This window comes from Mirounga angustirostris, unplaced genomic scaffold, assembly GCF_029215605.1.
Source record: "Mirounga angustirostris isolate CCGP_5_RB_7025 unplaced genomic scaffold, mMirAng1.0.hap1 SCAF_1, whole genome shotgun sequence".
Classification (NCBI taxonomy): domain Eukaryota; kingdom Metazoa; phylum Chordata; class Mammalia; order Carnivora; family Phocidae; genus Mirounga; species Mirounga angustirostris.
This window is the reverse complement of record NW_026991709.1, coordinates 64,742,991-64,758,699: the sequence shown is the minus strand read 5'-3', so window position 1 is coordinate 64,758,699 and position 15,709 is coordinate 64,742,991. Positions and strand designations below refer to the sequence as shown.

The 15,709-nt window shown below is 43.3% G+C and overlaps 2 protein-coding genes across 2 annotated transcripts in view; one reads left to right on the top strand and one right to left on the bottom strand.

Moving 5' to 3' along the window:
- Window positions 1-8,837, top strand: part of FSTL1 (follistatin like 1) — a 52,718-nt gene extending 43,881 nt beyond the window's left edge. Inside the window, exons 8-11 of the mRNA XM_045902954.2 lie at window positions 4-116; window positions 444-554; window positions 2,932-3,008; window positions 6,124-8,837. Of these exons, the coding sequence (XP_045758910.1) occupies window positions 4-116; window positions 444-554; window positions 2,932-3,008; window positions 6,124-6,168 (346 nt within the window). The 3' untranslated portion in view covers window positions 6,169-8,837. The remainder of the gene's footprint in view (window positions 1-3; window positions 117-443; window positions 555-2,931; window positions 3,009-6,123) is intronic.
- LOC129046581 (uncharacterized) overlaps window positions 5,410-15,709 on the bottom strand; it is a 36,381-nt gene continuing 26,081 nt past the window's right edge. Inside the window, exon 4 of the mRNA XM_064595800.1 lies at window positions 5,410-5,807. Coding sequence (XP_064451870.1) covers window positions 5,692-5,807 — 116 coding nt within the window. The 3' untranslated portion in view covers window positions 5,410-5,691. The remainder of the gene's footprint in view (window positions 5,808-15,709) is intronic.

Sequence of the window (15,709 nt, the reverse complement as noted above, 5' to 3'; positions counted from 1 at the left end):
CAGAGGGCTCTGTGTTGATGCTCTCATTGAACTGTCTGACGAAAATGCTGACTGGAAACTCAGCTTCCAAGAGTTCCTCAAATGCCTCAACCCGACCTTCAGTCCTCCAGAGAAGAGTATGCTTAACCTGAGAAATATGAAGCTGTAGGGAATGGGGGCTTTTGGGGAGGGCCAAGATAAAGATACTTGATGGAATTTTCCAGAGCTTGCTAAGAAAATTTCCTTCCACAATTCTAGACTGGGCCCTAGCCTATCATCTACATGCTGAGGTTAGCGTCCAGAAATCTTTGGATCGATGGCATCATTTACCCAGATATGTTGCCTCTGAAGGATAAGCCGAAGCAGGTCTTGTCTGAGAAAGGGGTAAAGTGCACAGACGGTAGCCAGCAGGTCCTGTTCCACCCTCACCCTAAACCGATGCCCCTTATTTCTGGTCCCACCAGAGTGTGCCCTGGAGGATGAGACGTACGCAGATGGAGCAGAGACCGAGGTGGACTGTAACCGCTGCGTCTGTGCCTGTGGAAACTGGGTCTGCACAGCCATGACCTGTGACGGTGCGCTGTCCCTCAGGCAGGAGGAAGGAACGGCGGGGAGAGAGCGACCTTTGTGAACCCAACATAGGAGAAGTCAGGGTGGGGATGATGGAGAAGAGTGCAGTGGCCAGGAGCAAGGAAACCGGGGAGCAAGTCACAGACTCCAGTTTGTAGTGTAAGAGTGCCCAGTGGGCCGCATCGAGGGCAAAGCACTTCTGCCAGATGCGTTAAGGTCAATACTCATTCCAGAGGCTTGGCAGAAGAGAGGTTTAAGATGCAGGGCAAGGTCAGATGTTGATATGAGATTGGAATAATAAGAAGAGTAACAATAATGATAATGAAAGCAAATACTTAGAGCTGCATGCCAGGCACTCTCCTATGCACTTTACCCACTTAATCCTTAGAACAGCTTAGGAAATCCTCTATGTGAAAACTCAGGTGGTTGGAAGACAAAATGACTCCTCCTTGCCATCCATACCCAGCAGAAAAAAGAGATATGTTCATAGGCCCTCTTTGAATTAACAGACTCGGGTAATCCCTAAGGAAAAAAAGGTTGAGACATGGTCAGTGTGGGTTGAGGAGATAGAGATGTCAGAGAAAATTGGGGGGACAAGTGCAGAAACCACATGGCATGTTGGAATGATGCCAAAGATCAAAAGAAACTCTTGAATCAGAGCCAGGTCATAGGAAAAAAACAGGCACCATTCAGATTAGAGGAAAGACAGTGGGGGTGAAGCCAGGTCTAGAATGGAGAGTCACATTGGGTTTGAGAAGAAAGGTCAGTTGGCAAGAACCAAACCCAAAATTTACACCAGATGGGGTGAATTTAAAATTAAATCTTAAAAAAACTGAGACAAAGCAGACTGGTCTTAGGATCATGTTCAGGGAGGTCAGATAAGATGGTAACTGGGAGACAGAGGTCAAAGATCCAGAAGAGGTGATTCTAGATAAGAAGCCTAGGCAGCAGCAACAGTACCAATGGAACTCAGTCCTACCAGGGGATCCCTAGTCTGTCACTGCCCGGGACCAAGTTTCTTCTCAGTGTGGAAAGGCAAGAAGCCAACACGATTCCAGAGACAAAGAGCAGGAAGAGGCTGTTCAGAAACTTAGAAATTGCTGGAAGTCAAAACTGTAAGTCAGGGTAGCCAGGCTAAGCACACAGTACCTACTGAAGCCAAGAGAGAACATCTCAAAATACGACCCAACGTGCCCCAATCAGGAAGCATCCTGTATTTATCTTCCCAAAACCCCCTGTGGTAGCTCTCCACACCTAACTGTGCCTGGTCTGGCTTTGTAAGGGTAGCCATCCATTTCTAAGACACAGGCAATTGTTAAATCGCTGGTTTACAGAATAAGCATGCCCATCTGGATAATAAGCCCCATCACATGCATCAGACAAACCCAAATGATCGCCTCCATGAGACAGTGCCCATTTCCACAGCCACACTGGACAGCTCGTCCTCCCTCTCCGGGTGGCCCAGGTTCAGGGCCCTCTGTGGTATAGTATAAAGAGCACTGGAGATGGCAGTGCCCCAAGGTGAGCCTGCCTTGGTGTGGGGGCCATGGATCTGAGAGGACATTGTAGAGGCCGCATTCCAAAGTCAGTACCTGAAAGGCAGTCTGGTCTTAGATCACAAATCCCAACGGGGCAAAGAAAAAGGGGCGTCAAGACGTGAAACCAGGTGGAGCCAGAGCTGAGGGAAACTGCCGTGAGGGGCAGATTAATGCCAAACTCGAGAAGGCATGGTGGAGCGGTGTTTCCTCACAGCAAACACTGTTCTCGGTAAACGTAGATTCCCTCCCAAACCTACTGAATCAGAATCTGCAAAAGGGCAGCTCGGGAACCTATATTTTTAGGATGTATTCTATGATTTTTTCTAGCCACCCTGTAAATTTGGGAAACATTGCTAGATGCAGTGGTTATCAACCCTGGCTGCACATTAGAATCACCTAGAGCCTTTATAAAACCCTGGCGCCCAACAACAATTAAATCAGAATCTAAAAGTAGAATTTAAACAATTGTATCTCAAAAATTTCTGTAGGACATTTTGCGGGTGTGGAAATGGTTGAGAATCACTGGCCTAGGATCTTCCTGAGTCAAGACCCAGATACTCCCCATAGCTTTCCCTGCAGGCCCTGCCCCTGGCATGGCTGCGCTGGAGGGGGGAAGGCTCCCCTGAGGCCAGAGGAAAGTGAAGGAGATTGCTTTGTTCACAGTGTTACTCTGAAGGTGTCCTTTGCACTGGGACACTTCATATTCACAGAAATGCAGGCAGTTCACCCTTCCTTCCATAGGTTAAATGAGAGAGGAAATTGAGAGCCTACAAGGTAGCTTTTGGTGGGAGCTAAACTGACTTCCCTCAGTGACCACTGCTCTGAGCTTTGGTTCTTCTTGCAGGAAAGAATCAGAAGGGGGCCCAGACCCAAACAGAGGAGGAGATGACCAGATATGTCCAGGAGCTCCAAAAGCACCAGGTGAGTTGCCACCTCCATGCTGGCTCAGGATCTGCTGACCACTAGGCCCTTCCACCATTCAGATATTGCCTAATGCTGCATGAGAGCAAGGGGCCACTCTGGTCCATACAGTAAGTCCTGAATGGTAAACCCACAGTATCAAACCATGATATAGACAGTTCCCTGATGGAGTCCTTCCAGGGTCCAGCAGGTCCCAGCAGATGAAGGCTACAGCTTGGTAAATTGCTTTATAGGTAAGAATTAGGCAGGTGGTGATCTGCAGATAGGTTGGCAGTGGTTTGCAAATGAGCAGGGTCTAAAGCGGTGTTACTGTTTCCTGTCACGAGCAGTGCCCAGAGCCGAACACTAGGAGCTCCTTGGGGGCAATGAGCAGGAAATTACATTCAGTAATGTGGACCACAGCAGAAAGGATCTCAGTTAAATGCCAAGCTGGTTAGAAAACAGCCTGGGATTGACAAACCCAGAGAACTTAGAGGTTCTGCTTCCTGGAGACTTGAGAAGATAATAAGAATTCTGTTCAGGCTCTGTGTCATTAAGTTGAAGGCCTTCTTGGGAAAAAGGCTCTTGGCAGAATAACGATTCACTGACATACTTTTGGTAAGGGCTGGAGAGAAAACCCGGATATGCGGGCTATAAGGGCCTGTCTTCCCGCTGCCTTACCGTGTAGTTAACAAAGGATATTGGGCCTCATGTCACCTGTCTGCAGACTGGGTCTGGTATACAAGCCTTCTCTCTGACTTAAGTTCTGAGGGAATTTAACAGTCACAGAGCTACTCAACTATTGAGATGAAGTATTTGACTCGAAAATAATTAAGTGCTCAAAAATAATAATTGCTCATATTTATTGACGGTTTTTAATATGCATTTTGTCACTGTTGTCACTGATAACGTAGAAACCTCCTGTCAGTTTTTTAAGCCAAAGCAGAAGCTCCTAGCCTTCTGTTTTTTTTCATATTTCATCAGCCTTGAGTCTCCAGACGAGTCTGACCACATAAAAGAAAAAAAGAACTTAATAGGAATTCCTTTCCTCTGGGGTGGGGAAATGATCAGAGCAGACAGTGGGGAGTGAATTATAAGAGGTAACAGTTTTATGTGTTTTATGTGAGTTCCCTCAGAAAGCAGACGCTAAGGCAAGGACTCAAGTACAAATAGTTGATTTAGCAATCCTAGGAGACACCAGAAGGGAGTTGGGAAGCCAGCCCAGGAAGGGAAGGAAGCAATAAAGAGTGTATATCCAAGCATGTTACCGCTGTAGGCGTGTGGAGCTTGGTGCTGCTGTGGAGGGCTGGGACCAGAGTTCATGCCTGAGGGGGAAGGGAGCAGGGGTATTCCTCCACACACTCCCAGCCGCCATTGGCGAGGGCCGCCAGCAGCAGCGTGAGCTCCCGGGCATCTCTGGCCTGCCAGCATGTGTGGGCAGAGCCGGCTCCAGCAGCCAGAGGAAGTCTCAGGCAAAGAGGGGCAGGTGTTGGCAGGAAGAAGCCATGCCAGTGTACTGAAATGCTAAGGGGGCTATGGATGGGAAACCAGCAGTGTCTGCTAAATGCCAGGCACTGTTGGTGTTTGTTTCCTAATTAATTTTTTATTGAGATGTAATTTATATACCATAAAATTCACCCTTTTAAAGTATACAATCCAGTGGTTTTTAGTATATTCACTAAATTATCAACCATCACTACTGCCTAATTCCAGAACATTTTCATTATCCCAGAAAGAAACCCCAGGCCCATTAGAAGGGACTCCCCATTCTCTCTTCTCCCAGCCCCTGGCAACCACTCATCTACTTTCGAACTCTGCAGGTTTGCCTATTCTGGACATATACAAATGGAATCATACACTATATGGCATTTTCTATGTGACTTCCTTCACCCAGCATAATGTGTTCAGGGCTTATCCTTGTTACAGCATTAGTCAGGACTCCATTCCCTTTCATGGCTACATAACATTCCATTGTATGGATTTGCCACATTTTGTGTGTCTGTTCACCAGCTCATAGATATTTTGGTTGTTTCCCCTTTTTGGCTATGATGAATTATGCTGCTGTGAACATTCTTGTTCAAGTTTTTGTGTGGACATACGTTTTCAGGTCTCTTGGGTATATACCTAGGAGTGCAATTGCTGGATCATATGGCAACTCTGTGATTAATCTTTTGAGGAACTGCCAGACTGTTTTCCAAGTGGTTGTACCATTTTACATCCAAGCCAGCAGTGTTCCTATTTTTCCACAAACTCACTGCATTTGTTATTGTCCATTACGTTTTATTTTAGCCATCCTAGTGGGTGTGAAGTTGCATATCGTTGTAGTTTTGACTTGTATTTCCCTAATGACTAATGATGTTGAACATTTTCTCATGTGCTTACTGGCCATAAGGAAGAATGGCTTCTTTGGAGAAATGTGACATGTTGTAAGACATGGTGCTTTATTACCCTCATTTTGTAGATGAAGACATTGGGGCACAGTTTTCATAATTTGCCCGAAGTCCCCCAGAAAGTAGCACATCCATGATTGAAGTTCAGACAGTCTGCCTCCAAAGCCTGTTGCTCTTAACCCCTCTCGGGGCTGGGATTTTTGGAACATCTTGTAGTACTTGCATTTAGTATCCTTTTCTTCATCTTTAAAATGGGGATAATCATGGGGGCGCCTGGGTGGCTCAGTTGGTTGAGCGACTGCCTTCGGCTCAGGTCATGATCCTGGGGTCCTGGGATTGAGTCCCACGTTGGGCTCCCGGCTCAGCGGGAGGCCTGCTTCTCCCTCTCCCACTCCCCCTGCTTGTATTCCTGCTCTCGCTGTCTCTGTCTCTGTCAAATAAATAAAATCTTTAAAAAAAAAAAAAAATGGGGATAATCATGTCTGACCTGTGGTTTCATAGGTGTTCAAATGAGCTCAGCTCTTAATTCAGTGACAGCCCCTATGTGACCATGTCAAAAATAAGACGTGATCTTTGCCCTCAGGTTGTTCTCATCCACAGGAGAGACAGACAAGTAAACAGAACTAAAATTTAGCAGAAGCATGTCTCTGTCGATGCTATATAAAATCTTGAGTACTAGATAGATGCCAGTGATTTTTTTTTTTTTTTTATAATTCACAATGCTTATTTTCTCCTGCTTCTCAAAGGAAACAGCTGAAAAGACCAAGAAAACGAGCACCAAAGAGATCTAAAGAGGAGGCACTTGGGAAGGGTGTCCAGAGCCTGGCACCTTCTCTTCCACTTCAGCGCTGAGTCCAGTATATGCAAGTGTCTGCCGCAATCACCCAATCACCAGTATTTGCTTGTATAGCAATGAGTTTTTATTTTGTCTATTTGTTTTGCAATAAAGGAAATGGGGGTGGCTGGCTAGGAGGGGAAGGGCCATAGCCTTCATTTCTAGGAGTGCTTTGAGAGAAACTGTACATGGTGCTCAGGGGCTGGAGACAAGTAAGGAAACTGCATCAGGCTTGGGAGAGGAGCGGTCCCAGATCTGAACCCCAGTCTGCCACAGCTATAAACATGCTGCCGGGAGTGCAGGCAATGCCAGACAGAACTTTGCAGGCTGCCCCAGAGGAGGGGTTTGGGAAGCTCACTGGAGAGGAACACATTCTGCGTCCAGCCCTTCCTGTTGCCATCGGCGCAACAGACCTCCGGCGTCTGAGCCTCTCATGGCCCCAACCACTGCCTCTAGCTACACAGCCATCCTTGTTACCCGGTGTCCCCTAGACTTGGGAGTTTCTGGGAGGGTATACACAAATGATGCAGATACTTGTATACTTTGAGCCCCTTAGAGACCTAACCAAATTTTTAAACTTCTTACCAAAGGTGCTATTTTTCTGGAAAACTTTTTTTGGCAAGTTGACTTCATTCTTCAATTATTATCATTATATTATTGTTGTTTTTTAATATTTTATTTTCTTGACTAGAAATTAAGCTTTTGTAATTATTTTTCAGTAGTCCTACCATTTCAGGGGTGGGAGGGTTTGGGGTTCTTTCTGGTGCAGGGATCGCTATAACCCAGACTCCACCCACCCTGCCATATATTAGATGCAGCTCAGAGTTTTGTCCCCCTGGCTTCCAGTGGATCAGCAGTCTGCCAGCGGGTGCCTCAGGCAGAAGCCAGAGGAATATGAAGCGTCTCCCTACAAAGCTTTTAAGGTCCAAAAAGCTAATTTGTTTCCATTTATTCTGATAAGTTCATGCAAATCAGTATTCCAAAGGATGGAGACAAGTGTAGCCAAGCAGGGCTTAGCCTATCAATATGCTCTTTGATCCACCACTAACTAGGAGAATGACTTTGGCCCTGTCTCTTCCTATTTCTGGGCCTCAGTTTCCTCAGTGAGCAAGTAGGAATGCATTAACCTTTCAATTTGATAAATTATAAATTCTGAGGTTCTGATAATTGGTCCAGAAGGATACCGATTCCTATGATTTTCCTTCTCCTTAGGATAAATGAAACCTTACTGTTACAACAAAAGGGTCAGATGGCTACAAACAAGATGACCAAATCTGACCTCACTCCAGAGGGCTGCACGGGTTGTGCTGTGATGTAGAGCCCTCTTGGGTAAAGTCTATCCAGGAAGAGAATGGGAAAGAGAACCACTTCACTTTGCCTTCACTTTTGCGCTCCATTCTTAACCTTCTTGGAAACAGAAGTAGCATTCCCTCTCAAGATGAGGACAAAAGATGGTTTCACATTTTAAAGAGGTGGGTGGTGGGGGGCGGGGATGGAAATGGAGTCTTCAAACTGTGATTGGGAAGAAATTTATCATTCCTATCTTTTGGACTCTGTGATTATTAACCCCACTATTTATCATGTTTAAGATGCACTTGGAACAACAAAGATTAAACACTTGACATAAGATCTCATTTTCAGAAAGCAGATTACAGACCATGAGAGGGAAATTAGGTAGATTGCACTGCCCAGGTGACTCTGAGAAAGTTGTGCTTGAATGTGGAATTCCTTCTAAACAAGTTTCCTTGTTCTTCTTTGAAAGGAGAACATCCCATTTTGTTTAGAATTCTGAGCTTTTATATGCATCCCATCTCATTTAAAAGCTCTCTTCAAGCCCCACTTGTGCATGCTGAAATGCACCTTCCTGTCCAGTTGCCTTGGAGAACTCCGAACAGCACACCTTGATTGAGTTTTGCCAGCCCTTGGACACTGAGGGAGAGCACAGGAATACCAGTTTGTTTAAAGCTAGAAGCCAGAGTGTCTCCTCACCAGTTACATTCAGGACAGTGGTTGCCATCTAAGACTACCCAACCCTGCAACATGGAATTCCCAAGAGCAAATCTGCATTCCTCCTGTAAATAGGGCCGCTATTGTCTGCACCATAGAATCATACAATCTGATGACCATTCATGGAAAGCTGCTAAATAGCCTAGTTTGGGGAGTCTTGCATAGAGCTTTGCATGGAGCAAATAGGATTAAACCAGGTTCAGTTCCTCCAGCTCTCTACAAGCACAGGGCTTAGACTGCAAGCTTCCTTGGGCTTTCTCAGTGTGTATATGATTTTATTAACATATTACGGCATCTGCTAAGATTCAGTGTTCATGGAAACCTTCTCACATGCCATGACTCTGGACTCCATCACTGTTTTTGGAAAGCAGGGCTCCTCCACCTGCTAATAAGCCCATGTGGACAAATCTGAATGTCTTTCCTTTACACTTAAGTTTTTAAATAATCAAGTTTCAAGAAGCAAATTTGAACAGGTTTCTGTTGCCTATGTGTTTGTGAAATGTATTTGTATTAGTAGGCTTCCATATTGCATTTAACTTGTTTTTGTAACTCCTGATTTTTTTTCTTCCTTTATTTTTTTTTGGATACTATTGATAAATAAAGAAATTAAAACAGTCATTATATTGTTTTCCTCCCCCCACCCCCAATTAAGACCAAACAAAGTTGTGAGAACATTAACCATTTACCTCATAAAAGTGGATTTGGCCTTAAGGAGCCTTAAAAGAGGCCTGAAGAGTTTCTCCTAATCTGGGACTGCCACTGGGAGGGCAAGTTCACTCAGGGACAGATAGAACAAGTTTACTTAAAAGAATCCTGGATGGTGGGTCTGGAGTAGGAAGTGATGAGAAGTCAGGGAAGCATTCCTATACCGGGAAGAGGTTAAACTAAATGGCTCCTAAAGCCCCTGAAGGTCTTATGAGACTGGCTGTTTCTTATGAAACCAAGAAGCCAAGTAAACCTGGGAAAGTGACACAGGGAGCCAGGCTCTGGCCAGACGCCTTAATGGCTTCTACCCGATACATATCCCATAAGGATAAACAGTGCTGAGTGAACTGAATGTTGGCTAGTTAGAACCCTCTGTTCTGCTCCATCTTGGAGACGTATAACCAGTACTTGCTTTCCACCTCCCTGTCCAAGTCATACAGCTACTGTGCACTCCACAGCCCCAATAATTCTGTCTCCCAAAACAGCTCATTCCAGTTGATGAGGCTTCAGCTTTCTTAATTTTAGTCCTATATGGAGAAGACTTTCTGCTCTAAAATTACAGCCAGACCACCTTAATTGGATGTGGAGTATTACTCAAATGCTAATCAAATATTAAAAGGCAATCTCTGGTTATATTATTGCTATAGATTACTGGTCTCACTAATCAATTTGATTCTTCAAATTTTTATTCTCAGAAGGAAATTTTAAACGCAATTTGAAGAGTACCTTGTCCACAACCACTTTTAAATCCTGGCTGGCCTCTCCCAATCTTCTACCATGTTCTGGGAACACTGCTATTACAGTATGTATGTACTAGGAAGTGAAAATGAATTAAAAATAACCTGGGGTGCCTGGGTGGCTCAATAGGTTAAGCATCTGCCTTCAGCTCAGGTCATGATCCTGGGGCTCTGGGATCAAGCTCCGCATCGGGCTCCCTCCTCAGCAGGGAACCTGCTTCTCCCTGTCCCTCTGCCTGCTGCTCCCCCTGCTTGTGTTCTCTGTGTGTGTGTGTGTGTGTGTGTGTCAAATAAATAAAATCTTAAAAAAAAAATAAAAATAGCCCTTTTGAAAGAAGCTTAATTCAAATGGTAAGTTTCCTATAATCAAAATGTAATATTATGAATTGTGCAAATTAATACAAATTACTTTGATTAGCTTTAGTTTTAGAGGACTTGTATCAAGTCCCCATCAGTCCTCTCCAATTATCTCTGAAATATAAGGGGAAGGAGGGGGGAAAGCAGATGTCATCAGAGCCCTGGAGTAAATGCAGCATGGATGTGTGACATGATCATGTTGCATCATGAGAGGGTCTTCCTGTCAACAGAAGTTACTTTTTAAAATTATTTAACACATTTCTTATTGAAAAAGTAATATATGCACATGGTAAAAAAAATAAAATTGTGTCAAAGAAAATACAATTAAAAGATCCATCCTCTTAGAGGGTGTGTACATTTATAAATTTGCTTAGAATTACTGACTGTCCTTCAAAGAAGTTGCACCCATTTACATTCACACCAAAAATACAGACACTGATGTCTATTTGCCTACGTTTTTGCAAGCACTGTGTCTTTAAACTTTGGGCCTCTTATAGAGGAAGAATGGTAACTCGTTGCTTTATTTTAAATTTATTTTATTACTCCCTTTGTGAGATCAATTTCATCTTTCTGTGATTTATTGGTTCTTGCCCTTTTCTTTCATACCCTTTATTCCTTTTTCTATTGGCTTTTCATCTTTTTCTAATTGGTTTGTAGTAGTTCTTCATATATTGTTATTAGCCCTTTGTCTGTCACAAGGGTGGCAAGACCTCGCTGTAGTAGCTTGGATAGAAGGCTACTTCAGGAATGAGGTGAGAAATATGGTGATTTGAATTAAGATAATGGGAAGTGGGGATTAACAGAAGGTTCAGGAGTTAGTTGACTAGTTATGGGAGTTAAAGAAGAGGTAACAGTCAAGAATGACTCCAAGGTTCCAGCTTGGACAACTTGGTAGATAGTCATGCCGTTTCCAGAGATTGGTAAGAGACTAGGAGAAGGCGCTTAGCTGGGGAGGGAAGGAAGGAATGGAAAATGATGAATTAGATTTTGCATGGGTTGAATCTGAGTTGCCTTAAGACATCCAAATAGAGATACTTGTGAGCAAGGTGGACAGAGAGTTTCTGGAAGAGCTCTGGGCTGGAGGTACAGATCTGGGAATAGACAGTGTAGAGATAGTATTCCTTTGTTTAGACAAGATGGTCTATGGAAAATGTATCAAGTGAGGGAAAAAGGGAAAAATATATTGAGTTGGGAGGGTCCATCATAGAGAAAGAGAACTCTTTTGGAAAACTCTGGGTTTGTCTATTTCTTCTGCTTCCTCGTGGCATCATTAACAAAAAGTGTACACAGTTAGAAAAAAGGTATAATGGGCTGGACTTGTATATGAGATTCATATACACAGCGTGCAGACAATTCAGATGGGAAATGATACCGTGGATTCCATGGAGAAATCAAAACTGAGAAGGAACCACCATGCATATATGGAACGGAGTAGTACAACTTGCCGGGGAACAGGCTATATGAATGTAGGAGAATGGAACAGGAAATGCACCATGCTGGTTATCACTGGAATGTACAGGTCTTATCTGACCTGCTGTGGTCAGACATGAACACCCAGAAACTGGACAATAATTAGGGCCTGTAAAAATAATGTACTGTCAGGAAAATAAGAGACAAGATTGTTAATGAATAAAAATATAATATTTAACCAGGAAAATTGGATAAAATTGTCAAAAGGATGAAACATGTTTGAAAGGAAATTTTTGCCTTCAAGAGAAAAGGGAATCTATCCTTCTAGTTTCTAGCTTAGTTTTAAATTATACAAGTTAGCAGAATTTGTCATTTTCCAAGGAGCAGAGACAACTCAAAACAAAATGTCTGCTCCAAAATTCGTCCGCCGGACTCCACAGTTAAAGCTGGTAGCCAGTAGTGTTTATATTCTCACATACTCTTTGTCTTTTATAAATGCCAGTCATCCTTAGTTTCATGTTTCAACTTCTTTCTAATCGACCTGTATCAAAACAATATTCTTGTGATTGATACCTTATTGTGAAACAATGTAATGTATGTTTAACAACCAGGCTTCCTGGGTTTAAATCCTGGCTCTGCCTGACCAGGCCTTTTATACTTCTGGAATTTATTTAACCTTTCTGTGTCTGGTTCCTCCTTAAAATGGCATAATAATAGTATTTAACTCATCCTTTTTTTTTTTTGAGGAGTCAATTCAATGAATATACAATTTTTTTGAATAGTCTCTGGCACAAAGAGAGTGCTACATAAGGGTCAAGTATCCTTTTTATTACCAATTATTTTCACCTATTAGATATTCTTATAATTCTCACAATGACCCTGTGAAAAAGCGATTTTACAGATAAGGAGCATACAGTTCAAAAAATTTCAGGAACTTGTCTAAGACCACACAACTAGCAAGGAACAGTCAGGATTCAAACCTGGGTCCTCTCATACTCATTCTATCTTGCTGCAATGTTTCCCTTTATTTTAAAAACCATCACATCAATGTGAATCATTAATTCCTAATTAGTGTTCTCTATTATGTAATTGCTGAGCACATATAAGTAATTCATAAGTTCATTTAGTTCTAATAACTGCACATCCTTTCAGTTTGTTGTTTGTTTGTTTAAGTAGACACATGAGTGCAGTTCAGGCCAGGCCTCTGAAGTTCCCATAAATGTGATCCCCAGTCCAACTTGGTCTCCCCAGAGATGATACATCCAATTGTGGGTCCCTCACAACCTCCAGCACACATCTCAAAATTTTGGCCTGGTGAAAACATACCTTCAGAATGCAAATGTCAATCTCCTTGGTGTGCCTGCTTCCTGTGACATTCTACACAGAGGTTTTAGAAGCAGATATACATCTTATCTCCACTGAAATTATTTTATCACCCGAATCTGCTGATTCAAGAAAATTGGGCTATGAGCCAATTAATATGTCTGGTTCTTAGTTTTCTGTGTTGGCTGTTCTCCTACGTGTTTTTTCCTCCTCTCTCCCATAACCTAATCTTGACTCCTACAAGGCCCAAGACAGATATCATCCTCCAACCCATACCACTTCCAAAAGAACAAAGGGGGAGAATCTGTGCAAAGAGCATAGAGAGAGGAGAGATTTGAAGGTAAGGTTCAGGAATAATAAAGACTGAAATCAACTCAGCAAGTTAGAGAAGTTCAAGAGCTAGTCTCACTTTCTTTGACTTTCCAAGATTTCCATAGCCTTTGCCCAGTAATGCCCAGAGAAGGCTTTTACAAATATAATGATCCTACCCATAACCAGTTTTAGGAAGATGTCCCTTACTCAGGTCCTGCTTTGTTATCAGCGAAGTACCCGTGTAATATCATTACCAAATAGGAAAAAGTGGCTTAGAGGAAACCTGCTCTGCCTGAACTCTCCAACAGATCATCACTGAAGTACCACATCAATGAAACATATACAATATAGACAGCTCATCAGGCTTTTCATCGTCTTTTTTTTTTTTTTTTTGCAGTTAAGATTTTTAAATTCTACTCAGTGCATTTAACATGTGAGAGGCATAAGGTCAAATGAAAGTAAATCTTATAGGGGCACCTAGGTGGCTCAGATGGTTGAGTGTCTGCCTTCAGCTCAGGTCATGATCTCCAGGACCTGGGATCACTGGTGCTGGGCTCCCTGCTCAGCGGGGAGTCTGCTTTTCCCTCTCCCTCTGCCTCTCCCCCTGACCCTGACCCTGCTCATGCTCTCTCTCTCTCTCTCTCTCAAATAATTGAGTAAAATCTTAAAAAAGAAAGAAAATATTATAAATAAAACAGAATTAGAGATAAAGAAACAAGACTTTGACATTTAGGCCTAAGAGAGACAAAATAGGGGAGCTCTATAGTTTCAGTCAACATCCAACACACTGGACCTGTTACCTCCTTAATTTTTCTGTTTATGACAGATGCCTGGAACAAAAAAGAGTATCATCCAAAAGAGAAAAACAGGAGCTCTATGGGCTAAAGGCAAGACAGTTTGGTCTTTAGGCAGATGCTACTCAAATCTCCTTATAGTAGTCATATATATGGAGATATTTTCTCCCTATAAAAAAGAAAGAAAATGTGGTAGGCTGGGGTTTTGTACTAGAGGCAAACCCTGCATTCACTACAGTGCATCTCTGAAAGTCTCACAGGAAAGAACAGTTGAGAAAAATGAATTCTCTCTGTTCTCTGTTCCCCCTGAGAGCGGTAGCATTCAATCCCCACTCACCATAGCAGTTCTCCTTCATTTGTAAGGCAAAATTCCGATTTACTCACTCATCAATTTAACAATATTGTTTAGGGAACACTCAGAGAAGCAAAAAGAGAAAAGGGAAGTAACTAGGATATTTCCTACCAACTTTCGGAGTGGGGGAACAGAGCAAAATAGGCCTAGGGCCTTGGAACCGCACGACTGCGTCTGTTAAGTTTGTGGGACTGAGACACATGTAAGAAGAGCTGATGTCATCAGCCAGCAAATCCCAGGTAGGGTCTGTTTATCTGCTGGTGAGTCCACAGAGGGAGAAAGGAGAAGGATGCTCCTGATGTGACCCGGGGAAAGGAATAAAGAGGTCGCACATTTCCATATTAAGGTTCCAAGTCATCTTGCATCTCTGGAGCCATGATGATAAGACTTGGGAACTGAGAGCTAACAACACCGATTCCAAAAGCCTACTATGTTTCAGGGGCCAGAAAAGAGAGAGATGGTTCCTGCTTGTGAAGGATCATACCTTGAGAGAAGATAAATAATACCAAATCCCAGCAGTGTTAAAAGTTTACAAATATAATGTATTTCAGGTGCTGTGGAGAGTGTATTTTTCCAGGGCACTCACATTGCACTCCTCCAGGAGTGTCAGTCACAGTAAAGTCTATGTAAATGAAGTACCCTTGACTTGTAATATGCACAACCTGAGCTACTGCATATGGTTGTCTTGCTTCTCTTTCTCCAGCTTCCATGCCATCACCCACAAGAATCAAAAGGGACTCCCAGCGTTCCACATGCTGCAGATAAGTCTGTTCCACCCTGGCCTCCATTCCTTCATCTCAAAGAGTGAAGAGGGGACCTCAGAACTCTGTGTGTTCCTGACAACACCCTCACCCTCTTTGCTTCCACAACATTCACTGCTTTGCCATCAGGGTCTGTCTTGAGACAAGCATATCTAAGCTCATCCTATCTTTTTCCCCATTCATATTTAACACAACAAGAAGCCCAAGACCCCCAGCATATCCTCACTCTGAGCCCCATATGGCTCTTACCCTCCCTTTTCTGACCCTATTTCCTTTTTTTTTTTTAAGATTTTATTTATTCATTTGAGACACAGAGATACAGAGAGAGAGAGAGAAAGCATGAGCAGTGAGAGAGGCAGAGGGAGAGGGAGAAGCAGGCTCCTCGCTGAACCAGGAGCCCGATGTGGGGCTCGATCCCAAGACCCTGGGATCATGACCTGAGCCAAAGGCAGACGCTTAACCATCTGAGCCACCCAGGCGCCCCTTCTGACCCTATTTCCAACCTATTCCCAAATTCTGAATCCCTTCTACTGTGCCCTCTGGAACTTGCTATCACTCATCAGCAAAGCCTTTCAATTCTCAACTTCTGTTAACATTTCCCTCACCTTCCTGCTCTAACTGAAATCTGGCTTTCCTCTGAGGACACTTCTTCCCTTATAGCCCTTTCAAGTGGTGCTGGTTTTCTTTCTAACATCCTTCATACACATGATGTATTAATTCCTTCTCATTATGGCTTCCA